Source organism: Orcinus orca, chromosome 16 (genome assembly GCF_937001465.1).
Source record: "Orcinus orca chromosome 16, mOrcOrc1.1, whole genome shotgun sequence".
NCBI lineage: Eukaryota > Metazoa > Chordata > Mammalia > Artiodactyla > Delphinidae > Orcinus > Orcinus orca.
The window spans coordinates 27,161,734-27,189,054 of NC_064574.1; the positions used below are offsets into that span (position 1 = coordinate 27,161,734).

Sequence of the window (27,321 nt, forward strand, 5' to 3'; positions counted from 1 at the left end):
TGATACACTATTATTAACCAAAGTCCATATTTTACATTAGGGTTCACTCTTTGTGTTGTACATTCTATGAGTTTCGGCATATTTATAGTGATATGTATCCACCATTAAGAGAATCACATGGAATAGGTTCACTGCCCTGAAAATCGCCTGTGCTCCACCTCTTCATCCCTCCCTCCCTCCCCAACAAACCCCTGGCAACCACTGAGCTTTTCACTGTCTCTATAGTTTTACCTTTTCTACAGTGTCGTATAGTTGGAATCATACAGTATGTAGCCTTTTTAGATTGGCTTCTTTCATTTAGTGCATTTAAGGTTCTTTCATGTCTTGATAGCTCATTTCTTTTTAGCACTGAACAATATTCCATTATATGGATGTATCACAGTTTGTTTATCATTCACCTATTGAAGGATATCTTGGTTTCTTCCAACTTTTGACAATTATAAATAAAGCTGCTACAAACATCTGTGCAGATTTTTGTGTGGACATAAGTTTTCAGCTCATTCAGGGAGTGCAACTGCTGGACTGTATGATAAGAGTATGCTTGTTTTGTAAGAAAGAGCCAAATGGCATCTAAAGTGCCTGCACTATTTTGCATTCCCACCAGCAACGAGTGAGAGTCCCTGTTGATCCACATCCTTGTCAGCTTTTGGTTGTATCAGTGTTCTGAATTTTAACCATTCTGATAGGAGTGCAGTGGTATTGCACTGTTATTTTAATTTGCATTTTTCTAATGGCATATGATGTTGAGCATCTTTCCATATACTTATTTTCCATCTGCATATCTTCTTTTTGAGGTGTCCATGTGTTTTGCCCTTTTTTTTTTTTTTTTTTTTTGCGGTACGCGGGCCTCTCACGGTTGTGGCTTCTCCTGTTGCGGAGCACAGGCTCCGGACGCGCAGGCTCAGCGGCCATGGCTCATGGGCCCAGCCGCTCCGTGGCATATGGGACCTTCCCAGACCGGGGCACGAAGCCGTGTCCCCTGCATCGGCAGGCGGACTCTCAACCACTGCGCCACCAGGGCAGCCCAGTTTTGCCCATTTTTTAAAGAGAATTGCTTTCTTATTGTTGAGTTTTAAGACTTTGTGTATTTGGGATATCAGTCCTTTGTCAGATACATGTTTTGCAAGTATTTTCTCCCAGATTGGAGCTTGTATTTTCATTTTCTTAAATGTCTTAGAGCAGAGTTTTAATTTTAATAAAGTCCAATTTATCAATTTTTTCTTTCACAGATCATACTTTTGATGTTGTACCTGTCCCCAGTATTCATCAGTCTTTCCTGTGACCAAAGGGATAAATCAGGGTGTAGGCTAATGGGGTTCAGAGGGCAGTGTAAACTGAGAGAGCAGGAGGGCAGGAATTGACCCTTTGATCTTGTCCATATAGGCTCCACCTTTTGAGATTATTTCTCAGTCATCTATTTCTATAATAATGTTACACAACAAAACACCCCCAGAACTCAAGGGCTTATCATAATAAGCATTTACTTCTCTCTCACATGTCCATGGGTTGGCTGGATTTCAGTTGATCAAGGCCGTGCTCAGCTGGGTTTAAATCCAAGCTGCAGGTTGGGTCCAGATCTGTTTCACATGTCACTTATCTTCCTTGGACCTTGTTCTTTTCAGGTCAAAAGACTGGAGGGCAAGCCCAGCCACACAAGCACATTTCTAGTCTTTGCTTACATCATATCTGCTAACATTCCATTGGTGAAAGCAAGTCCGTGGCCGAGCTCAACATCAGTGGGGCAGGAAGTACACTCCTCCTATGGATAACTGAACAGCAATCTAATATGCCACGAATCATATATGCAGATTCCTATCACAGGACCCTGGGCTCTGCTTTCAGATATCCAAAGACACATTCCCAAACAAGAAAGCAAGAGAGAAATTCAGTTATAAACTAAGTCAGTTGAAACACTGCTAGCTTTATTTTCCACTGTTCTTATACCCAGTGCCTAAGGTTAGACCCTGTGCTACTCAAGGCTACAGAATCAAGTCAGTATAGCGTTCCATGGGACTCTGGCGGGTGCTTCACAGAAGGAGATAGATCCTTCAGGAGATACAAGAATACAGAAAGGTGTTATTTGCTCCCCACCCCACTGTCCACCTCTTCTCATCGCTCCCCCTACCACAAAGCTAACCAACAGTGACTTTCAACTGAGACAACATGCAGGAAGGCCCCACTGCCTCATCTTCTCTGCCTCCTTCCCACATCTGCCCCCACACCCCACCCTCCACTGAGAGCTTCCAACGCAGGGTACCGGATACCTCTCAGCAGACATAGCCCAGCTGCCAGGGCTCCTGCAGTGGTGGATACCATCTTAACAACCATGGTGGCTGCTTGGCCATGAGAAATGCAGGGGCTACAGGCAGCCCCCTATCCTGTGGGAGATCCAGACCCACCAACATGCATAGCAAAGTGGCTTGACAGGAGAGTCAGTGTCCCAGATCGTGAAAAATCATTCCTGTCATCCTGGCCGACCCAGCTTCTGGGAGACAAAAAACCATCCACTGTGATAGGTGAATAAAGCTCCCCCGCAAAAAAAAAAAAAAAAAAAAAAAAAAAAAAGATGTCCACGTCCTAATTCCTGGAACTTGTGAAGATGTTACCTTATGTGGCAAATGGGACTACAAATATGATTAAGGAACTGAAGATGGAAAAATTAGTCTGGATTATCCAGGTGGGTCCAATGTAATTACAGGGGTTCTTACAAGTAACAGAGGGAGGCAGGAGCCTCAGAGTCAGAGAAGGAGATATGATAACGGAAGCAGAATTTGGAGTGATGAACAGAAGGGAACCAGGAATGTGGACAGCTTCTAGAAGCTGGAAAAGGCAAGTACACAATTGTCCCCCAGAGCCCTGCCAACCCATCTCAGACTCTGACCTATGGAACTGCAAGACAATAAATTTGTTTTGTTTTAAGCCATCAAGTTTGTGCTAATTTGTTACAGAAGCCATAGGAAACTAACACAGCTAGCAAGTATTTGGGGGCAGTTAGAAAACTGTGAGCACTGAACCCCACTTCTCTTTGCCAGTCCTTCCCCCTTTGACTTGACATCCAGCAAAAGGCAAATGTTCAGAAATTGGCAGGACAAGACAAGTCAACCTGTTAGTAAAACCTTTAGCATTCAGATCTTTTATTTAAATATTTATTTCATTATTTTTAAAGTTCTCCATCCAAACCACAGCTGTAACTGGAATCCAGCTGTCCCAGGCAATAGAAATATCAACCGGGGGTGTCCTGAGATTGGCAGATTGTGGGTTGCTAGAGTCAAAAAGAGATTGTCCGGTCCAACCCACCCACTTGACAGATGAGGAATTGTGGCTGGAGAGAGGGTGGGTGTCTGGGAGTGGGAAAGGTGAGCGGGTGCTGGGCAGATGGTGCTGGAGCCCCTGCGCAGGCATGGCCTCAGTGCCTGGCCCTGCCTGGCCGGCCCCCGTCATGGCTGCTGTTGGTACTGGCCCTCGGTGGCCGTGTAGAAGTCATCCAGCACACTCTGGATGTATTCGAAGGTGGGCCGTTCCTCGGGGTGGTTCTTCCAGCAGCGAGTCATGATGTTGTAGAGCTCCTCGGGGCAGTGCTCTGGTCGAGGCATCCGGTACCCCCGCTCCAGTGCCCGGATCACCTCGGGGTTTGACATCCCTGAGAAGGAGCCATGGAATTGAAAAGGGAGGGATTGGGGTTGGGGTGGCAGACACTGTTGCCTCCCCAATAACCATCACTCCCCACCTCCCCATGGGAACTGAGCTCCTCCCACTGTGAAAGCCAGGTATCCCTTCTCCAGCCACCCCTGCAGCGAGGGCAGGGGCCTGGTGCACAGTTTGGGCCAATGGAGCTGATGGGGAGACTCCCAGGAAACTTTCAGGCAAGGTTTTTCTCCCTTATGAGAAAAGAGGCTTTGGAGGACACACCCTTCCTGCTTCCTTTGGATACTGACACAATGTGATCTTTGGAGCTGCAGCAGCCATCTGACCACATGGGGAAGACAGTCACAGAGGAACCAACCCAGAGTCCTGAGAGCATTTGAGCAACTGAACTGACCAGTCACCAGTGCCAGATTCCTTGCTCTGGGGAAAAATAACTTACCTATTGTTTCCACCACTCTTAGCCTGATAATTTGTTACTTGCAGCCTAATGCATCCTAATGGATACAGCATTCCATAACCCATTGCCTGGTTTTTATTGGTGTACCCTCAAGATAAAACAGGTAGCTAGACTCAGTGTCACCCTATGAGTGGGAACATTTCTTTTTTTTTTTTAAGAAGATGTTGGGGGTAGGAGTTTATTAATTAATTAATTTATTTTTGCTGTGTTGGGTCTTCGTTTCTGTGCGAGGGCTTTCTCTAGTTGTGGCAAGTGGGGGCCACTCTTCATCGCAGTGCACGGGCCTCTCACTATCGCGGCCTCTCTTGTTGCGGAGCACAGGCTCCAGACGCGCAGGCTCAGTAGTTGTGGCTCACGGGCCCGGTTGCTCCACGGCACGTGGGATCCTCCCAGACAAGGGCTCGAACCCGTGTCCCCTGCATTAGCAGGCAGATTCTCAACCACTGTGCCACCAGGGAAGCCCTGGGAACATTTCTTTGTTCAATTAAAGTTTATGTTAGTTATCCTCAAGAACAACACTTTAAACATCTATGATCCCCAATTTTATATTACCAGTCTTGAACACCAAACATATTCATAGATCCAAGTGCTTCCTTGAACATCTTTACTTAGATGTCTACAAGTCACCTCAAATTTAACAGGGCTGAAACGGAATTCTTGAATTTCTATTCCCAGACCGTCATGCACCCAGTTGCTCAATCAAAACCAGGAGACTCATCCTTGATTCTTCTCTCTCCCTCACCTTCCACGTCAGTAAGTCACACCCTTTCTTCTTATAAAACACAGCACCAACTCATCAACTTACATCTGTTACGACTGTCACCACTGCCTGTGCCGTTGCTGCAGCTCCCACCATCTCCCCAGCCCCGATGCACTCTCCACACTAAACCAAAGCATCGCTTACATGTGGAAATCAGATGATGCCACTTCCCTGCCTAGAATCCTCCAATAGCTTCTGTACACTTAGACTAACACCTATAGGCTTCACCATGACTACGGATCCTGCCTGACTGGGCCCCTGCCAACCCCCTCATGTACCGTCTGCTCTCATTCCTTGTCTCCAGCTACCTGGCTTCCTTGCTATTCTTCAGGCACACCGCAGGCCCTAAGAGCTGGCAGTACCTTCTACCTGGAATCCTTCCCCCAGATCTTCACTCAGCTGGCTTTCCGCTCAAATACGACCTGCTCTGACAGTGCTCCCTGTCCGCAGGAGGCCCATGTCACCCCCTCTCCCGAGCCCCTGCTTCATTTTCTTCTCTGCAGTGATCTCCACTGAGAGTGTGTGTCTGTTTAGTGTGTGTTCCTCCAGGCTAGAACGTGAGCTCCTGCTGAGCAGGGACCTTGTCTCTTACTGTATCCTTCATGCGCTGTATCCTTCATGCCTAACACACAGTAGGAATTTGATAAATACTGATGAGTGAACCAAGTGTCTACACCTTTTATTTCTAATCTTCAAAACCACTTCTGCAAGGTAGTTGACATCATTACCTATAATTTTTACAGATGAAGAACTAGGGTAGAAGTCAAGTGGATTTCCCAAAGTATAATAGTTGATGGGGACAGGATTAAAACTCAGGACTATTTACTTAAAAGGTCAGGGACACGGGCTTCCCTGGTGGCGCAGTGGTTGAGAGTCCGCCTGCCGATGCAGGGGACACGGGTTCATGCCCCGGTCCGGGAAGATCCCACGTGCCGCGGAGCAGCTGGGCCCGTGAGCCATGGCCGCTGAGCCTGCGCGTCCGGAGCCTGTGCTCCGCAACGGGAGAGGCCACAGCAGTGAGAGGCCCGCGTACCGCGAAAAAAAAAAAAAAAGTCAGGGACTCTTTATATCCACCTTGCCTCTTCTCCCCAGTGTTCTGGCTACAGATACCCTAGGATACATCCCAACTGAAAAGGAACAGCGAACAACTTTATTTACTGAGTCCCCGGCAATCTACATGTCGGGTATATCTTTGTATACCCTATGGTCTACTCAGTGTAGGGTGCTGCCCATAGGCATGGGGATAAATTCATCCATTTGACGAATAGTTACTAGACACCCATTATGAGCCAATCACAAATGTAGGCAGTGCAGATGCACCAGTGAGGAATACAGAAATGATTTCTGGCCTCACAGAGCTCAGAGTCTGATGGAGAAAATATCAAATGAATATATAGTTATCAGTGGTGATGAATGCTGTGAATGAAACAGTATAGGGTATTGTGAATGAGAATCACAGGGACATGTATGGTACTTTAGATCAGAGGTCCCCAACCACCGGGGCGTGGACCAGTACAGGAACTGGGCCGCACAGCAGGAGGTGAGCGGCGGGTGAGCAGGCGAAGCTTCATCTGCTGTCCCCCATCGCTCCCCATCCCTCGCGTTACCACCTGAAACACCCTCCCACCTCCATCCGTGGGAGAACTGTCTTCCGTGAAACCAGTCCCTGGTGCCAAAATGGTTGCTGCTTTAGATGACTGGGCTGTGGGGTACAGCATGAAATGAAGTGGGAGAAGTAGGCAGGGGCTGGATCATGAAGGACCTGCAGGCCACAATTAGGAGTTGGGATTCTGTCCTAATTATGCTGGGAGGCCATTAAAAAGTTAGAGGTGGAGAAGGGAAAAGATCTGGTTCGCAGTTTTAGAAAAATCCCTCTGGTCTCAGGTGGAGAAAGGCCTGTTAGAGAGATGGGAGACTGATTAGGAGGCCACTGCACCAGCGAGGTGAGGGAGGATGTTGGCCTGGTGTTGGTGGAGGCTGTGGAGTTAGAAGTGGGCCGACTTGGGGTGTTTTGGAGTCAAATGGCCAGAACCCTGTGACTTCTTGGATGTGGAAACGGATGAGAGAAGAGGAAGGGCCAAGCAGGCTCCCAGATTTCAGGCTTAAGAAACTGGATGGATAATGGAGGCTTTAACTGAGATGGGGCAGGCGAGGGGAAGTTGGGGGTGAGGGCCAGGAACTCAGTCCGACATAGAGAACAGACTGGTGGTTGCCAGGGGGGAAGGGGTTGGGGGAGGGATGGAGTGGGAGGTTGGGGTTAGCAGATGGACGCTTTTATATATAGAATGGATAAACAACAAGGTTCTACTGTACAGCCCAGAGAACTATATTCAATATCCTATGATAAAACATAATGGAAAAGAATATTAAAAAAAAGAATGTATATAACTGAATCACTTTGCTGTACAGCAGAAATTAACACATTGCAAATCAACTATACTTCAATAAAAATATTGATAAAAATCGGGACTTCCCTGGTGGTCCAGTGGTAAAGAATCTACCTTCCAAGGGAGGGGACGTGGGTTTGATACCTGGTCAGGGAACTAAGATCTCACATGCAGTGGGGCAACTAAGCCTGTGTGCCACAACTACTGAGCTCATGTGCCTCAACTAGAGAGCCCCCGTGCCGCAAACTACAGAGCCCACGTGCTCTGGAGCCCGCGTGCCACAACTAGAGAGGGAAAACCCGCAAGCCACAATTAGAGAGAAGCCCGCGCACCACAACGAAGAGCTCGCACACTGCAACGAATGATCCCACGTGCCTCAAAGAAGACCCGATGCAGCCAAAAAAAAAAAAAAATTGATAACAATAAATAAACAAAATAACAAACAAACAAACAAAAACTCGGTCCGAATGGCCGCATTGACAACAGAAGAGAGCCAGGCTGGGCCCTGGAAGCAGCCCCAAGCTGATGTTCTCTCTCCTACCTGGGTAAGGGATTCGGCCGTAGGTGACGATCTCCATCAGCAGGATACCAAAGGACCAGACGTCTGACTTGATGGTGAAGGAGCCAAAGTTGATGGCTTCAGGAGCTGTCCACTTGATGGGGAACTTGGCCCCTGTGGTTTGGACAGAGCAGAGTCAGGCTGAGTCTGGGGAGCAGTCAGGGCTGGGTCTCTGCTAATGCAAGGGAACAGGACAGCGGTACAGCTGCCAACGTCTGCCCCCTGCAGAACTGTGACTTCCCTCAATCTGGCCTCCGTGGAAGCAAGGAACATCCATCCTGAGGACAGATGGCTAAAGTGGGGAGGAGTGGGCCGAGGTGCCTGGGATGTGTCTGGGAACTCACTCTCTGGGGCCACCTCATTGATTCAGCTGATGTCCTGGTGAACTGCAACTCCTGAAGAGTGGAGTCCTAGAGGTCACAGGATCTTTGGGGACAGCAGAACTTCAAGGGACTTTGAGACCAGGTCACATCTGATGCCTCCGCCCCCTAACCCCCTGCAATGGGGAAAGGGAAGATTTTGGCTCTTGGCCTCTGAGGTTTCCCCCGTCACTGGGTGTCTCCCCTTCTAGTCCTCCCCTCCTTGCCTCTGGTCTGGGATGGGTTTAGTTAACCTTTGGTGAGTGATTTCTATCATAATTCCACTGTGGTTGGGGAATGTGGTGTAAAGGATACATGTTCTTTGGAGTTTGTTGAGACCTGCTTTATGATTTAGTACATAGTCAAGTTCTGAAAATGCTCTATGTTTTTTCTTTTTTTCCCCAATCCCTTCCTTCCTTGGGATTGAGAGAGTTTTTTTTATTCCTGCTTATCCTCTCTTGGTTTAGAAATTATACACTCTATTCTTTTTTTTTTTGTGGTATGTGGGCCTCTCACTGTTGTGGCCTCTCCCGTTGCAGAGCACAGGCTCCGGACACACAGGCTCAGCGGCCATGGCTCACAGGCCCAGCTGCTCCACGGCACGTGCGATTGTCCCAGACCAGGGCACGAACCCGTGTCCCCTGCATCAGCAGGTGGACTCTCAACCGCTGTGCCACCAGGGAAGCCCTACACTCTATTCTTTTAGTGGTTGCCCTAAGTTTAGATTTTTTTAATTGTGTCATAATAAACATGAAATAGAATGTACAAATCTTTCATACACAACTTGATGCATTTTATATATGTATATCCCTTTGTAATCACCACTCAGATCAAGATATAGAACACTTTCTCAGAAGTGTTCCCTCCGGCCCCCTCTCTGTCAATACCCCCCCCAATCCAGGTAGCTATTATTCTGATCTCTAACATCATAAATGAGTTTTGCCTGTTTTTTTTGTTTGAGATACATTCACAGACCATATAATTCACCCACCTAAAGTATACAGTACAATGGTTCTTAGTATATTCACAAAGTTGTGTTTTAAAATATTTTCATCATACCCCCCAAAACCACAGCAGTCACTACTCATTTCTTGCCAGGTCCCCACTCCAGCCCTAGGCTGGAGTTAATCTACCTTCTGTCTGTAGATTTGCTTGTTCTGGGCATTTCATATAAATGGAATCATATAATATAGTCTTCGTGTCTGGCTTCTTTCATTTAACATGATGTTTTCAAAGTTTATCCATGTTTAGGGTATATTAGTACTTCATGCCTTTTTTTATGGCCAAATGATATTCCATTGTATGTCTATATCCCATTTTGTGTATCAGTGGATGGACATTTGGGTTGCTTCCACTTTTGGGCTCTTAAGAATATTGTTGCTGTCAACCTTCACATATGTGTTTGCCTGTTTCTGAATTTTATATAGATGCAACTATCCAGCATCTACTTTTTTGTCTGATTTCTTTTATTTCGATATTATGCCGTGATAGTCATCTACTTTTTTGCATGTGTCACTGGTTCGTAAGTTCTCATCGTTCCATAATATCATATTCTGTGAATAGACCCCAATTTAAAGATCATTCTACTATTTGTGGACATTTAGATGCTTCCCAGTTTTTTTTTTTTTTTTTTTTTTGCGGTATGCGGGCCTCTCACTGCTGTGGCCTCTCCCGTTGTGGAGCACAGGCTCCGGACGCGCAGGCTCAGCGGCCATGGCTCACGGGCCCAGCCGCTCCGCGGCATGTGGGATCTTCCCGGACTGGGGCACGAACCTGCGTCCCCTGCATCGGCAGGCGGACTCTCAACCACTGCGCCACCATGGAAGCCCAGATGCTTCCCAGTTTTTGTCGACTACACATAACGTTGCTCTTACCCTTAATTTCAACATGACTTGACTAACCCAATCTACAACTGATCACAGTCACTGGGGGAGACTCTGCAGACCAAGACACTATGTCCAGGAGTCCGTCCAGCTTAATAACTCACAGCTGATACTGGGACAGACCTTTGCATTTTTACCAATCACTTTCACGGGTCTTAACTCTCAACAGTCACGACCCACCCGAGTGGGCTCCACGGGGCCCTCGGCAGCATCCCCTACCTTCCCGAGCTGTGTACTCGTTGTCCTCTATGATCCGCGCCAGGCCGAAGTCAGCAATCTTGCACACCAGGGACGCAGACACCAAGATGTTGGCGGCTCGGAGGTCTCGGTGGATGTAGTTCCTCTGCTCGATGAAGGCCATGCCTTCTGCAATCTCCACCCAAAAGAGAGACACCCTTACCCTCGGATCTGGCCCAGCCCAAGGTGGGTCTCATCCAAAAGCAGAAGAGAAATGTCCAAGTGTGAGAAGGCTGGAAAATACGTGCGCCAGCTCCCTCTTTTTTTGTGGGAGGGTCCTGGGCTCAGGTTGGCATTTCTCTGTCTACCCAGCCAGACTGGGGGGATCCTCAGGGCCTGGGCCAGTTTGGGGCTTCTCTAGAGCTCCAAGACCTCCCAAGAACGCTTTGAGGAAAAAGTGTTATTTCTCCAAGGACCTACACACACACAAACCAATATACTTCGACGGGCTTTCATCCCCAACCCCACTTCTGGGAACAACCTAGGCTCACATAACATTCTGCTGTACCTCTTATGCCTCCTTCACCCCGAAGCCTGGGTAGGGAAAATTCCTTTATTCATTCAACAAATATCTACTGAGTGTCTCATGGGTGCCAGATATATTGCTTGAACAGGTGGGGAGCCAGGCAAGGTCCCTGCAGGTGGTAATAAGTACCATAAAGAAAGGATGAAGCAGGTAATAGGACACGAAGTGTAGAGGGCTGTTTTGGATTGGATGGTCAGGGAAGGCTGCTTTGATGAGGTGAAACTTTAGGAAAGATCTGAGTGATGATAAAAGTGTGTCAAATAAGAGCATCACCATGAGCAAAGGTCCGGAAGTAGGAGTGAGCTTGGGTATTCATAGAACAGGTGGCTGAGCAGAAGTTGCCAGAGGGGAAGTTGGGAGAGTTGAGGTTGTTAGGGAGGCTGCTGATTGGAAGAACCTTGTAGGTTAGGAGAGGCAGTTGGGTTGTATTCTAAGCATAAAGGGAAGAGAGAAGTCTTAGAGCAGGAGAGTGACATGGTCTGATATATATTTTAATGTCATCATGGCTGCTGAGTGCATAATGGACTGTGTGGAGGATTCTTTTTTTTTGTTTTGAATTTTATTTTATTTATTTTTTTATACAGCAGGTTCTTATTAGTTATCCATTTTATACATATTAATGTATATATGTCAATCCCAACCTTGTGTGGAGGATTCTTATTCACAATGGGACCTTGGAAGCCTGACAGAAAGATGTGGGATTTTTCCTTAGAGACGTTTTCCACTTACAAGGGTTTGTGCATTAACCCTCAGAAACAGGCTTATGACTAACCCTCAGAAACTCAGAAAGTAGCATTTATAGTTCATAAACTGGCCTTCAATGTCCTTGAGGCAGGCGTTATCACCATTTCTGTTGTACAGGGGAGGGACACATTTTCTAGATCACACCACCAGGGAGATTCTGATTCAAACCTGTCTGTGGATTTCCACTCCCCATACCCCAAGCTGCCTCTAGTTACTCAGAACCCCAGTGCTCTGGAGAACTGCAGCTGGGCTCAATCTGGTGAGATTATTTGGGGAGGTGGGACTTCTGACCAGACCAAACCGAGACACAAGCCTGTTCAAAGTCTGAGGCAAGTGGATGGTGCACTTGTGGAAACTGGCCAGCAGGGAGCACCTGTGGCCATTGGAACTGAGGTCTGAGGCTCCAGTCTTTCCAACAAAGACGTGAGACTTTCTGATTTTGTTTGTGGTAAGGTGGAGTCTTGACCAGGGGGTGTGGAAAATTTATAAGGAGTTCCTCGACCAAACAGTTAACAACAGCTGTAACATTAACGGCGGACGTTGTAGCTTATTCATTAATCATAAGATAATACTTAACAAACTTAAATAGCACTTACTCTTGCTTTGGGGGAGGTACTATTGATATCAGCACTATTTTACAGGTGAGAAAACTGAATCCTAGAGAAATACTTAACTGGCCCAAGTGGAGACCAGGACTGGAAATCTGACAGCCCTGCTGTGGCAGCCCTGTGTCCAGTAATGGACACAGGGTCTGTGTCCATTACTCTACCTGAATGTTTGGCACAGAGCAGGCACTAATGCTGGTCGTTACCATTTTTCAGTACCCAGGGACAGACTCTCATGTTATGGATTTGCACATGAGCACATGAGCTCAGTGGGGCAGGTGGGACTAACCCCACTCAGGAGACAGCAGATGAGAATGCTTAGGTGACTCTGGGGTTGGACCAGCTCAATTTGAGCCCCATATCTCTGTGACCTCCAAGCAAACTATTTTAACCCTCTGTGCCTCACTTTTCTTCTCTGTAAAATGGGGAAAATAGAACCTTCTTCCAAGGGGTTGTGTGAGGATTAATACTCTAAGTCTACATCAGGGCTTAGAACAGAGTCTGGCATATAATTATTCACTTCAACAGTGGCTATAATGGTCCCTGTTGAGGAAAGTGGCCCTCAGAAAGGTTAAGCAATTTGCTCAAAGCTACACAGGCAGAGCTGGGGTCAATAGCAAAACTCTACGTGATTTCTAAGCCCATGTGTATATAGTGGTTCTTCTCAAGGGTTTGTCAACTGAACAAATAGTGGATAGGTTGACTGGGTTCAGGGTTGGTCTACGAATTGGGGGTTAATGAGGTGGTGAGATTTCATGCCCACCAAGTGGGCTGCCATGATGTCAGGCGTTATTACTGGGTTTGCTTCTCAGAGTATCAGGGAATCACAGAACCAGCTGGAAGGGCCTGTAGGGATATCCCACCTCAGGGCTCTTCAAACTGAACCCAGTTGATACCTCAAGGTCATCTTGGGGTTGGAGGGACAAAATAAAGGCCACCTGCTTCAATCAGAGCAGCTCTGTTTTGATCTATTTTAAAGTATTCAGCTGCTCTATAAGATTCATTTGACTAACCGAGTTATGGCTTAAAAAAAAAAAAAAAAGAAAAAGCTTTCAAACTTGAAAACCACAGAGATGGTCCAATTCCCTCATTTGACAAATAGAGAGACCAAGACCCAGAGTGGATCTCAGGCTCCACAGCCAGTTGGTGACAGGGCTGGGCAGCCTCCACTGACTGCGCCCACCTGCCTCTCTAGACTGGAAGTGAAGATCAGGCCACCAGGTTGACTCCTTCCTGTCCCTGGGCTCTGAGGGTACCTCTGCTCCTTGATGCACAAGGGCCTGGAACCTCTTTCCCTCCTGTGGTTTCTATTTTCCTGTCTGTGCCATGAGGAGAGTGGTTCTTGCCCCAGTCGGTGAACCTCCACCCGGCAAGGTTTCTGCCAGTTTGATAGTTATAATTTAGTAACAGGCCAGACTATTGTTTCCCCGGGGCAGCGCCCACTGAAGGGAAAATGCCAGGTGTTGATTTCCATAGGCCTCTGGCATTCCAGGCTCTGAAAGGTAAAGTCTTTTATTATACTTCTGCCCACCCCCCCAGGATTTGCCTACTCAAGTGAACTCTGCCTCAGCCATCTCCTGAAGGCCCAGCCCTAGGCCCAGGCGCCCCCGTCTCCCTTAACACCTTCCAGGCTGCAAGCCACACCCCCTTCATTTTTGCCAGGCCCAGCCTCCAACTGACCAGGCTGAGCTCTTGTTTTGCCCTTTGGGCTTTGGCACAGGCTGCTTCTTCTGCCTAGAATACCCTTCCCTCTCCTCTTCATCTGCCTAACTTCTACTCATCCTTCAGGGCTCAGCCTAGAGACCGCTTCCTCTGAGAAGCCTTCTCAGATTGCTCCTGGACTGGGCTAAGTGCTCCAGCCGTGTACTCCCATAGCAGAATTTTCCTCCCCTGTTTTCCCACAGATAGGAGAGAATGAGAGGCTAGAAGTAAAAAGCACTCAGGCTGGGGGTGAGAAGAGCTGTAGAAAGTGAAGGGAAGATGAGAAAGAAAATGGGGTTTTAAGAAGCGTTTGTGTGATTTATGGACATTTTAAATTTTGCTGGATACTGCATTCTTTTGGCACTGAGCCAGGACCACTTGGGTCCTGGCTCTCTAAGAGATTCAGTTGTTTAGTAAGTGTAAACCCTGGGAGGACAGCAATACTTTCCATTTTGTTCACTGCTGTATCCCCTAAAAGTAACATAGTAATTTAGGCAAGCTACTCCACCTCACTGGGCCTTAGTTTCCCCATCTGTACTTCACTTCATCTCTGTGCCTCAATTTCCTGTGCTGTAAAATGGAGTGACAATTACCTATCTGTGGCCGGACTATTACATCAGCGGCTTCCAGTGAACCATGCCTCCTGGGACTCATGGTGTAGTCCCTCCCACACTGACTGAGGGCTGGTCATGTGACTTGCTTTGGCCAAGGGGACATTAGTCAGCATGATACAAGCAGAGCTTGCTCATTTACGGCTTGGTCCCTTAGAAGATTCCCTCTTGGAACCTCGCCGCCAGGATGTAAAGGAGCTCTGCTTGGCCTATTGAGTGACGTGGGGCCACTGGAGAGAGACTTGGAGGATGAGCCACCGTCTCGGACATTCTAGCCCCAGGCAAGCTCTCAGAAGAATGCATCCACAAGAGGAACCTTGGTTTTACCACGTGGAGCAGAGAAACGACCCAGCCGACCCCAGTCAACTCCACAGAATCATGGGAAATAATACGTTGCTGTTTCAGGCTACTAAGCTTTGGAGTGGTTGATTACAAAGGAATAGATAACAAAAATCTCACCCTAGAAGGTTGATGTGAGGACTACGTGAGTTAGTACATAGAAGGCACATAGAAGAAGCATACTTTAATCCTGAGCACTCAATAAATGTTAGCTATTATTACTATAGTATGTGATCAATAAACATTTGTTGAAGAGAGAATTGCCTTCCTGTCGCCCTCCCCAGACTTCCCCGTTAGACTCTCACCTGGGCTGAGAAGTCGATGAGTCTTGGCAATGGCTGCTTACTGCCTTCTTCGCTCTTCAGGAAGTCCAGCAGGCTGCCTGTGTCGGGGAGGGTGAAGCAACATTTACTACTCTCAGGACTTCAGCGTGTGCTTAAGATCGTTCCTAGTAATGGATCTAAATAAAAGTATTTACCGCTCCTAGTGTTTGAGAAACAGAATTTGGGCGTTTGGAAAACGACTTTGTGATTGCCAGACTGGTCCCTTGACTGAGACGGCTTTCTGAGCTTGGATGACTGGGGGCGTGGTTTTATAAGGCAGGCATAATTGTGTGTTTAGAAAATGATAAAAGCTTTGAGATGTTGGATCACTCTAAATGGAGGTCATGTGAGATGTTTCTGTATAGAGAGAAATGGGCAGGGATTGAAAATGATTGGTAAGCGGTGGTCTAAAAAAAGATCCCTGAGACGTCCTGAATTGTGTGTAGGCAGGGTGGGGGCCGCCTGGAACGGATGCTTTGTCAACTCTTAAGGTTGACAAAGGTCTTAATGCTTTGACTCTCTTTTCTGGAGCATTGGTCCAGCTAGGGAAGGTGGCTGATGGTGGGGGGTGGGGGGTGGTTTAGGGAGTCACCCCAGGCTCTAGGGCTCACAGTGAACCCCTAGAAGCCCCTTCTCCTATCACCCAGGGGGATTCTGGCCCCACCCGCTCTCCCAGGGGCCCATGTGCTCCCCTTCTCCTGGCATCCCCCTAACATGATTTCACCCCCTCAGACAGGAGGGTGGGGTAGGTGGATATGAGGATGATCAGTGAGCTCGTGTCAGAAGAGCTCCTGGTCAGACTGGGGAAATCTTGAAGGCAAGAACCGTGACAGAGTCACCGTTGACTCTGCAATTGACCCGGAGGAGCCACAGCCTGCATCCCCAGCTCCCAGCATGAGGCACCTTTGGCCATGAACTCCGTGATGATGTAGATGGGCTCCTCTGTGACCACGGCATGCAGCTTCACCAGCTTGTCGTGCTGCAGAGTTTTCATCAGGTTGGCTTCTGCCAGGAACGCGTCCACAGACATGCTCCCGGGCTTCATCGTCTTCACGGCCACCTTGGTGTGCTTGTTGTAGGTGGCTGGAGTGGAACAGGGAGCAGGAAAGGTGGTCAGGACCCACTGCTCTTTCCCCACAGTTCTGGAAGACCCGGGTGCAGACCTGCCTCCTCCAGGACGCCTTCCCTGCCCATCTCAGCCCTTAGAGAGAGAAGGGGAGACATGGGCTTTGGCCTTAGACAGATGTGGGTTGGAGGGCCGGTTTACCACTTCCTAGCTGTGTGCCCTTGGGCAAGTCACTCAACCTCTTTGAACTGTGGTTTCCTCATCTGCAAAGGCTCTTTCAGGGATTAAAGAATCACCTTAAAACCTCACTCAGATTATGTCACTCACTCACACACCTACCTTTCTTTTGTCAGACATTCATATACATACTATCTTTGCTTAAAATGGTTTATTTAATCTTAACACTGCTCTCAAAATAAATACCAGTTTCATCATGGTCCATAAGGCCCTGCATGATCTGGCCTTGCCCACCTTGCCTCATCATCCACCAACACCCTCCTTACCTTTTGTGTACCAATCAGCCTGCGTATCCTTCAGTCCCCCAAGCAGCCAACTCCCCTTCCCACCACAGGGACTTTGCACATGCTGTTCCCTCACCTCACCCTACTCCTTCCCTGCTTCATCTTGTTGATCTTGTAAATCTCGTTGTTGCTTGTGTTTCCATGTGTGCCTTGGCTGCCAGGAAGCTCTAATCCAGAGTTGAGGTCTTCCTGTAGTAAGAGTCTAAGGCCTCATATAATATTTTTTGTTTTCCAACCTCATCAGCCCAATCTGTCTTACCTTCCTCTCCATACTCTCTCTGCCACATTCTCTTATTCAGTGCCTGGCACATAGTAGGCTCTCAATAAATATAGTTAAAATAGGTGGATTTTAACCTTATTTTTTTCTGGCTGAATTGTTTGCATATCTGTAAGTTGTCTTCACTCCCATTTGGAATGTGGAGGAGTATAAACACAATGGGGGGCACCAGGCACTGGGCCAGGCATCGTGTCTAACCCACAGTCCTGCAAAGCAGGCTTTGCTATTCTTAGGTTATTAGAGGCAGGACAGCAGGGGTGGAATATGACTTTTTGGTGCTCCACAATGCCCTAGCATGGCGCTGGGCACACGGCAGGTGCTCAGAACAGCTTGTTCGTCAGCTGCCAACACTGAACTCACCTGGAAATCTCCAGTTATACTTACCCTTTCTTTTTTTTTTTTTTTTTGCCATGCTGCATGGCATGTGGGATCTTAGTTCCCCAATTGGGGATCGAAACCCGTACCCCCTGCATTGGAAGCACAGAGTCTTAACCACTGGACCACCAGGGAAGTCCTATATTCTTTCCCATTCTTAATTTTCATCATCCTAAGAGATGTTCAGGTTATGTCAACACCCTACTAATAGACTGTCCCAGCTCCATATGAGGGAGCAGATTCCTCATCTAGGACTCCTACTTCCCAGAAGAAAGTGTTTGACCCCAACAGGCCTGGCCTCAAAGGCAAATCAGTGTTTGCATGGCAGGACAATTTGGTTTGCTATCAGAGAGGAACTGAAGAATTGCTCCTTTATGGTTATTATTCAAATCTCCCCTCTGCCCTGGGTGGCATTCCCACTTTGCCTCAGGCTGTTCCTGAAAGCAAGGACCTCCCTCTCCCCTCCTTCCCCTCCCCACTCTGGCCCTGGGTCCTTACCCATCCAGACTTCCCCAAACTGCCCAGCTCCAAGTTTCTTCTCCAGCCTGAGGGACTCCCGGGGGATCTCCCAGGCATCTTTCTCCCAAGGCTTCTGGGGTTTGGAGGACATGCAGGGCACTGTCAGCTTCTGGCAGAGTCCGTCACTCCCCTCTGGAATAGAGCCCCTGATCAGCTGAGGGCAGCCAGCTCCAGGCCAGTCACAGGCTTCCCCTTGGGGGCTGCCCCACCCGGTCCACTGTATCTGGCCCATGTTCCAAAGGATCGCCCTATCAGGGACATCCCCAAGAGAACAGAGTATGACGAGATGCCACCTCTGCCCTCCTGCTCAAAAGGCCTTCAGGAGAATCCGAAGCAACTATTTGTCTGGGGAGGAAGCATCATCAGGCCTCAGAGGCTGCAGTGCACACTTGACCAGGATTCCTGGGAGACAGGCCCACCCACTTGGGCCCCCCGTTGGAAGGCAGCCCCAGTAGGACTTACTCTTTTTTGTTTGTTTGGCTGTGTCCCACAGCATGTGGGATCTTAGTTTCCTGATCAGGGATTGAACCTGCACCCCCTGTATTACAAGCGTGGAGTCTTAACCACTGGATCGCCAGGGAACCCCCAGGACTCACTCTTGTAGTGGGCCACCAGCTCCTGCAGGCTGCCGAAGGTGCTCCGGGGGGAGATGTAGAAGCCCCCATTGTCCAGCGTCCGGATCTTATAATGTTTCACTGTGTCCCTGTGCTGGGGGTCGTAGTCTCGCACGGACAAAGAGTAGCTCCCTGCGTGGGCCAGAGAGAAACCCCTCAGGAGTGGACTCTCGGAGGCCTGCCACCTTGTGTCAGCAACCTGACACTCTGTGAGGCCACTACTGGCGCCGTCCTGGCACCTGCTCAGTGGAGTACAGGGTAGGAGTGGGCTGTGGAGTCAGGCTTCCTGGGTGCTTCTCAGGCTGCTCCATGTCCAGCTGTGAGACCTTGGACAAGTGACCACGTCACTTCTCTGGGCCTCAGTTTTCTCATCTGTAAAATGGGATTGGTCATACCTCCTCACCCCATCACATTGCCTGATGGTTAAAAGAAGTAATGCTTGTACTCAGGGTGTAAACACTCATTAAATGTTGGCTGTCATCATCTTCATTATTATCTCTTTTTCTTCCTGTCATCTATCTATCTATCTGTCTATCAATCACAAAAGCCAAGATACCACACCAGTTTGGTAGAAACGCTATTTAGAAACAAACAAGCAAAAAGATAAAACAAATACAAAAATATCCAGTTCAATTATTACAGTACAAACATTGAAATGTAAGTGTAAACATTAAATGCTGTGGCAGGCTGAGTAACAGCTCCCAAGATGTCCGTGTTCTACTCCCTGACACCTGTGCATATATTCCCTTACATGGTAAAAGGGGTTTTGCAGATGTGATTCAGTTAAGGATCTGGAGATAGGGAAATCATCCTGGATTATCCAGGTAGGCCCAGTGTAATCACAAGGGTCCTCATAAGAGGAAGTAAGAAGGTCAAAGTAGGATATATGAAGATGGAAAGTTGAGGTTGGAGAGATGTGAGAAAGGGGCTATGAGGCAAGGAATGCTGGTGGCCTCTAGAAGCTGAAAAAGGCAAAGAAACAGATTCTTTTGTGAAGCCTCCAGAAGGGACCAGTCCTGCGGACACTTTAACTTGAGCCCAGTGAGACTGATTTCAGAATTCTGAGCCCCAGAACTGTAACATCATAAATTTATCTCGCTTTAAGCCACTAAGCTTGTGGTAATTTGTTACAACAGCAATAGGAACCTAATACACATGGCATCACATAGACCAGAAACACACACGTCTTTCAGTCCACGGCCATGGTTCTGCCATTTGTGAGCTGAGTGTCCTTGGGCAAGTTATCAGCCTCTCTGTCTCTCAGTTTTCTCTACCACAGTAGCACCATGTCTTAGGATTTGGGGGAGGTTTAAACTGTTGCATGAATAACAGTTGATCATACATGCTAGCCACTAAGAACCTTGTCTGAATAAAAAATGAATGAAAGAAAAAATGAATGAATAGGAATAATATTCATTATAATGAATTATAGTTATATGTATTATGATAAATGATATTATTCACTATAGTGAATGAATAACCCCACAAGGTAGAGGTTCTTTATCACCACAATTTTATAGATGAGGAGACTGAGGTCCAGGGAGGTGAAGTAACTCACCCACAGTCACACAGCTTGTAAGTAGCAGAGCTGAGAGTCAAACCCAGGCAGCAGGCTCTGGGACCCCCACTCTTAGCCACTCTGCCCAGTCAAGGTGAGGCTGGTTTGGCCGATGCTGGGTGGGGAGAAGCAGAATCCAAGAAGAAGAAGGATAGGATTTGGGGCACTTGTGCTGCAAGTTTTATTAACTCGGCGAACCCGCCTATGCCCCCACCTCCGAGGGCTATGACAGTGGCCCAAGCTCACCTTCCTGCCCCGTAGGTCTGCCCCTGTGTGCAGGATGGCCCAGCAGGAGAAGAGAAGCCGAGGGCTGTGTACGGCTTTACCTTTTTGTCCATTTCTTTTCCTCTGGGGGCTGAAAAGGGGCTTGTTGGGTGGGAGGAAATAAAGCCTAAATATTCACTGACCCAAAACACTGATTTTGAGTGGCGTTCTAGCCACATTCAGGCTTCCCCAGTTCAGATACCTAGGGAGTGAGTAGAAGGTCACACAGATGCCTTCGATTGTTGGCCCCAAAACTGTTTGCCCAGGGTACTGTGAGGTCACACTTTACGCAATTTACTGATTTCTTTGAACCAAGCGGTCTTGAGACTAAACACCGTAGTAAAGGTCCACTCTGTGTGTGAAATCCGAAATCACGAGACTCCTACTTGCATTCATTCCTTTGGGAAAACTGGCCTCAGTTGATGTCAGTTTGAGTTACGCACTGTTTGGGGGCACTGCTCTTGCCTCCTGTGCGATGACCCGGCACAAAGCCACCCTCACAGCACAGAAATTTCAGGAAGCAGGCCTCCAACATCAAAACTTCCAAATACCTCAAAGGAGCTATTTTAAGCAGGGTCCCAGCGAAGGCCCTCCTTTGGGAGGAGGCCACCCATTTTCGTATGGAGAGAGGGAAGAGTCAGGTCTAGGGACAAGATATATTTTGATGGATATTTAAAAGAATACAAGCAGGATGTTGTTTTTAGGGGCGGTCACTGCCTCCTACTTCCATTGGCCTAAGCCGGCAGCTCTGGGGGCTGAGAAGCCCCAAACTACGCTTGAGCAAAGGGCCGGAGGAAGCTTGGAAGCCGCAGTGGGCTGGTGAGTTGTTCAGGCCCCCATCCCCCAGGGCATTCCCCGTGGGGTAGGGGTGGGTGGGCAGGGACACAGGGCTGGGAGGGCCCGCATCACCTTTGGTGGTCTCGCTGTCCCGCATCATGAAGGAGCCCAGCACATTGCCAGGGGCCAGGAGTTGGCGCTCTGCATCCTTCCGGCTGATGCCCTTGAAGAACCACCTGGAGGGGAGGGGGGTGCAGCGTGTGAACCCGTGGCGGACAGTCCTGCCTGGCTCTCAGCGCTCTTGCCCGGCACCAGGATTCTGAGGGCCAGGCTTCCTGCGGGATCAATTTTACTCAGATTCTTCTGGGGAAAACAACCATTCTTTTACTATTTTAACATTAAAACAGACATTTTACCAAACTGGTGAATCCAGTTTGCTGAGGCTGAAACTTATGCAATTTGGGGAGCTTTCTTCAAGAAAAGTAACACAGCGTTACAAATACAAAATGCTCGTGGTCGTTCCAGCACCACCCAATGGGAGGGATAAGGTGATGAACAGAAAGATTGGGTGGAAAAATACAGCGGTCTTAACCAACTGTGGTCAAAAATCTTCTCCAAATTTCACAAGAACATTTGACCATCTTTTCAGGGTCTTGGAGGCCCATGTGAGTGAGGGCTGAGCTCTGTTACTGCCACAGTTCATCCTCCTCTGTGGATACAGAGTGAATATAAAGTCGGCATGCATTTCTAAGATAAAAGGTGAGATTTCAAATGATTTTCTACTTGGGACCATATCCTTGGACCTTTTCTTCATACTCCCTGGGTGTTTGGGATCTTGGGTGGAAAAATTCAAGCAGCAGCAAACAAAACCGTTCCCTGAGGAGCAGTTCATGGGCTGTGATGGAAAAACCTCAGACCAGAGGTCAGCTGGCCTTGACCCTGCCACAAATCTGCTGTGTGATTTTGAGCACGTCGCTTTCCCTCTCTGGACCCCTGTTTCCTCTGCTATCAACTGGGGAGACAGACAGCTGACATTCCTCAAGTTCTTGTTACCCACCCAACAACTCTGTGGAATCATTGCCTTTATTATCCCCACTTTATAGATGAGGAAACTGAGGAACAGAGAAAGCAAGTAACTTGCCTGGCGTCATAGAGCTAGGAAGTGGTGGGGGCAGGATTCAAAGCCAGGCAGTCTAACTCCAGAGCCCAAGGTCTTAGTCACCATTCTACACCTCCCACTTGCCTTCTTTGCTCTCATTTGGTAAAGTAATTCATGCCATGGTAAAATGTTCAAGCAATGTTAAAGGGTACAGAGTAAGAGCGATCTCCCTGGCAATTCCATCCCTAGGAAGTTATCCCGCTATCTCCCTGGCGATTCCATCCCTAGGAAGTTATCCCACCGATCTTGCACAGGAGGAAGTGACATATACGCAAGGAGATTCACCGCAGCACAAGACTGGAAGCAGCTTAAGTGACCGCTGGCAGGGGATAGTGGGGCATCTGCGTGACAGACACTGCAGCTGTGAAAAGGAGGATACTGTAGGTGCTGCACGGAAGAGCTGAACAAAAGGAGTAGAACAGTGTGCGTTCAATCTGCCACTTGTGTAAAATGGAGGGAGATATATGTATTTTCTTAATCAAGTATAAAGCATTTGGGAGGACGTACAAGAAACTGGTTGCTTCTGGAAGGGAAGTAGCTGGGTGGGGATAGGGTGGGAGGAACACTTTTCACTCTTTGTCCTAGGTCCTTCTGCACCATTTGCATTTTGAAACATTTGAAAATATTGCCTATTTCAAGGCAGATGAGGAAATAAGATCTCATCCCACGCTGATTCCAGTGCCCCAGCTGCCCTCCCCAGAGGCAGCCTCTGTGAGCAGTTTCTTGATGCAGACACAAGAACCCAGGAGTGTAAGACTCACATAGGTATTTAGGTCAGTGGTTCTCAAGGTGCGGGGGGCAGACAGCGAACCCGTGAACAACCAAGGAAACAAGATCATTTTTGCTAGTGAGAAGTGTCTAGAAGGGAGTAAAATGGGTTTCCATGAGAGAGAGAGAATCTCAGAGGGGACCTGCTTGAGACCGGGAAGGCCTCTCTGAGACTGGAAAGATGAGAAGGAACCAGCCAGGCAAAGAGCCCTAGGAAGAGTGTGCCAGGCAGGGGAGACAGTGAGTGCAAAGGCCCTGAGGCAGGAGCAAGGCTGGCTCTGTTCATGCTTCCTTCTGGAGGGCAGGGAAATAGAATACTCACTCTTCTGTCTCCAGAGAGTTGACTCGGGCAACGTAGTTGCTTGGGATGTAGCCCTCTTTCCGGGTAGCCAGGGATCGTGCTCTCCACCACTCCCCAGATCTGAGGGACAGGAGGAAGCAAAGGGGTCAGAGGGCAGGAGGACCACTCCTGGTCCTCTTGGGCCCCCCAGCCTTGGCCTGGAATACCCCCAACACCAGGAAGCCGGTAGGGTGAAGGGCAGGGCCACTACTGTCTCCGCTCCCAGCCTTCACCCCGTTAAGGTAAATACCTTTACAACAATCCCCACTGTGCCTCTGAAGGTCCGCCCAGGGCTAGAATCAAGCCCTGTACCTGCATTCAGAGTCCTAGGTTTGTGGCCTCACTCTTATTCCCTGGACTTGTGGCCTTGGCCTTATTAGCCATATGTAAGGTGGGGCCCTATGCCCGTGGCAGGCTCACAGTGGCTCGTTGGGGCTGAGAGCCAGAAGGAGTGGGCTCAGGAGTCTGACCAAGCACAACCACTCCCATCCTTGGGCCCCAGGACATACTAGACACTACATCCACTGATGGTGAAGATGGTAGGAGATTGGAGGTAGCAAGCTCAGAGATCCATGGATTTCTGAATGCAAAGTCACCTCAGCAGGGTCTGGTCCATAGGTAAGGCTGCAGCTTAATCATAGGAGTCCAAGGAAGGCTTCCCTGAGAAAGCACTTTCTACTGTCCATCCTTGCCTGGATGTGCCATTAGCAAGTATGCAAGCCCCTTTACTGTGGCTGTAAGCCAGGTTAACAGCAAACTCTTCTTCCTTTATCACGATCAGGTTCTCATCAGTCATTTACACCCTAGTGTAATATAGTTTATCAGGTCCTTTACTGAAGCACCAGAGAGCAAAACTGAGTATTGGAGATAGGTATGTCTTAGAGGGGAGTGGAATGGGGACTCACTCTTCCAGGACCACCATCTCGTCCCCCTTCTGGAAACTGAGGTCTTCATGGTGAATGGCCTCGTAATCATACAAGGCAACCACAATGATCTCCTCAGAACCTGCTGGGAAGAGAGACATGTGGGATGGTGAGGCTTTATCTGAGCACACCCACAGTCCTGGGTGTTTCCCACCCCAACACCTGGCACCCAGCCCCGGACCCCTTGATGTGTCTGTCTCGTGATATAAGTAAGCATCTTGCCATGCCAGCTGCGATTCTTGAGTTTAAAGCTAACCGAGTTTTGTTCATGTTATGAAACAACATTATAGAAAAACAATAGCTTGTACTAAGTACTTTGGGGGAAATTTATGGGATTTTCAAGAGTGGTTTTGACTGTTTGGGATTTTTGCCTCAAGCTCTGACTGAGAACCTAACCTAATCCGCTACATAACATGACTCCACTACACGTGCTTGCCAGCTACTTACCCTCTGTGGACCCTGGTGGATTGCCGTTGCTACTGTCAGGCCACTGTGGGGAAGAAATGGGAGAAGGGGATGAATCCAATAGTGTGTGTGTAGCCGTGGAGGGTCTGTGTCAAAAAGGATATCCCAGCCCCGTGAGTCATGGGAGGAGGCCCAGAGAGGGCTGGGAAGTGCCCAAGGTAACACAGCACATTAGGGGCACAGGCAGCACAAGGATGCAGGTCTCTTGGGTTGTAGGCTCTGCCTTCAGCCTTGGACATACTGGGGGACGTACTTGTGCCTTCCCCTCGACATACAGTGAGGGGCTTGGTCCAGATCAGTGTTTTCCAAGCTATGTTTGAAGAAACCCTAGGTCCACCAACGTGGCCCATGAATAAAGGCTCCACTATGTACGTGAAACAACATAAGTGTCTGTCCAAAGGGGACTTGGTTCCTACACTGTGGTGCTCTAAGCAGCCCTTATAAAAGGGAGGCCGCTTCATTCCTGACACAATGAGACCTCAAAGATATATTGTTGAGTAAACAAAGCTAGTTCTTCAGAATGGTAAATATGATACCTTGGTATAAAACACACACTCAAACAGCCTAAACACTTTCTGGGGACACATACTGTACACATGTGAGTGTAACTTCATGGAAAAAGGTTTGCAAGGTTCCATGCCAAACTGACAGCAGCTGATACCTCTGAGGTAGGGTGTGGGGCATTGGTCAGCAGAGACTGTAGCTTTCACTGAAATCTGTGATTTTTATCTTCAAGGAGAATGAATTTGTGTGTTACACACATAAGTAAACATTAATTTAAAGAAATAGGTTTGGGAAACACTAAGAAGTATATCCTTTTTGGGGAGAGTCACAAAGCCCATTACAAAGATTTATAAAGGCTCTGAGTCCTACAGGGAAGGAGTGTTTGGCTCAGTGTTTTGCAAACTGATATGACCTGGGAACCCTTTCTCAGTTACTAACTTACTGCTGAACCAGTGCTCTGAATGAGGGGAACAGTGAATGGCTGATAATAGCGTCCCTTAAACCTGATGCTCAGAGAGAACAGCCAGAAACTGGTGGGAGAAAATCCTCTGCTTCCCACTGCTGACAAGCCAGAAGGCCTCAGAGAACCTGAGAACCTGGAGCCCTGGCCACAGAAAGGGCCCCGGGACATGCAGGCCAGGTGAGAAGCAGACCTGGGAGTGACTTAGGGTTTAGGATGTCAGCTCAGGATCTCGTGTAACCTCAGGCTGTATTAGTAGATGTCAAGGGTCAGAAGGAGGGAGGTGAATATTCCAGTCTTCTCCCATTTCCGTGTGTTTGGGGCAGGACTAAGGGGCAGGTGTGTGATCCAGGAGTAAGGGTTATGGGGTAATATGCCTCCCTTCAATACAAGGAAGAACCTTCTAAGGGGCACCAGGAAAGAGTGCACCCCTGCCTCTGCAGGCAGCGAGCAGAGGCTGTCCTTCCTGGACAGCCTCAGGTAAGGGGATGGACGAAAGGATCCTATAGGAGAGAGAACCTAGCCTTGAGTTTAGGAAGACCCAGCTCTGCTGCTTCCCAGCGGTATGAGCCCAGGGGAGCCATTTAACCTCTTTGAGCCTCAGTCAGCCTGGCTGTAAAGTAAAGTAACTCCAGCCTCAGTTTTTGGTGAGGATTAATGAACAGAAATACCTCACTCCAGTGCCCGGAACATAGTAGGTTTTCAAAGAACAGTAATGATTATTACAACTGTTATTGCTGCTCTTAGTACTGTTGTCCCTTTACTAGTACGATTATTGTAATCACTACTATTGCTACTGCTACGGCTCTTCTGACTATCACAACTACCATTACTAGTGGGGCTACTTCTATGGCAACTACTGCTCCCAGGACCCCCACTATTGCCACCATGACTACTGTTCCTGTCACTAGCATTTGGCTCTGTTACTCTTGTTCCTACCCCTGGGACGTTGGAACCTGCACTGCCCAAGTTTCAATCCTTACAACCAGGTGGTCTTCAGCAAGTTATTTAAGCTCTCTGTGTCTCATCTGTAAAATGGGTATAATATAAACTGTGACCTACAAGAGCACTATTGTGAGGATTAAAGGTGTTAGTAACAGTAATGCACTTAAGGTAGGGCTTGGTTCATCGTAAGCTCTGTAGAAGTGTAAGAGAAGTAAGCAAATAACCTCTGCTAGTATTACCACTTCTCTCATTTACTCTTTCTGCTTTTGTTCCTACTGCTATTGCTGTTATATTCCCACTAGTACTGTTGTTACTGTTATTGCTACCATTGTTATTACAGTTACTGCCATGATGCTGATACTGTCATCATTCCTGTCATTACTTCAACTGCTGTTGTCACTAACCTGCTCACTCATTACTCTCAGTACTGCTTATGGTACTTCCTAGGTGTGAGGCCGGCCATGCCCCCTGGGACCTGGTTACCCAGGCTGATGGGCCAAGGCCTGGGCAGTGGGACAAGGGGCAGTGACATCCCTGCCCTGGGTGCTTGGTGCAGGTGTATCCTGGGGAGTCAGGGAGCTGCTGGCGACCGGTAAGCTCCATTTCACCCCAGGCTCACCCTGCTCGCCCTTGGGAAAACAGGAAGCGGT

The 27,321-nt window shown here is 48.3% G+C and overlaps 1 protein-coding gene across 4 annotated transcripts in view; it reads right to left on the reverse strand.

Moving 5' to 3' along the window:
• Nucleotides 1–3,101: 3,101 nt before the first annotated feature.
• Nucleotides 3,102–27,321, reverse strand: part of HCK (HCK proto-oncogene, Src family tyrosine kinase) — a 39,063-nt gene continuing 14,843 nt past the window's right edge. For 2 of the 4 annotated variants that reach the window (XM_049698669.1, XM_049698667.1), the window contains 11 exons: nt 24,745–24,787; nt 24,280–24,382; nt 23,357–23,455; nt 21,240–21,343; nt 18,491–18,640; nt 17,874–18,026; nt 16,040–16,219; nt 15,119–15,195; nt 10,270–10,423; nt 7,791–7,922; nt 3,102–3,640 (listed from right to left, as the gene is read on the reverse strand). In XM_049698669.1, the coding sequence (XP_049554626.1) occupies nt 3,438–3,640; nt 7,791–7,922; nt 10,270–10,423; nt 15,119–15,195; nt 16,040–16,219; nt 17,874–18,026; nt 18,491–18,640; nt 21,240–21,343; nt 23,357–23,455; nt 24,280–24,382; nt 24,745–24,787 (1,398 nt within the window). In that variant the 3' untranslated portion in view covers nt 3,102–3,437. Of the gene's footprint in view, nt 3,641–7,790; nt 7,923–8,152; nt 8,305–10,269; nt 10,424–15,118; nt 15,196–16,039; nt 16,220–17,873; nt 18,027–18,490; nt 18,641–21,239; nt 21,344–23,356; nt 23,456–24,279; nt 24,383–24,744; nt 24,788–27,321 lie in introns of those variants that run through there. The other 2 variants (XM_049698668.1, XR_007471946.1) reach the window with 2 other exon arrangements.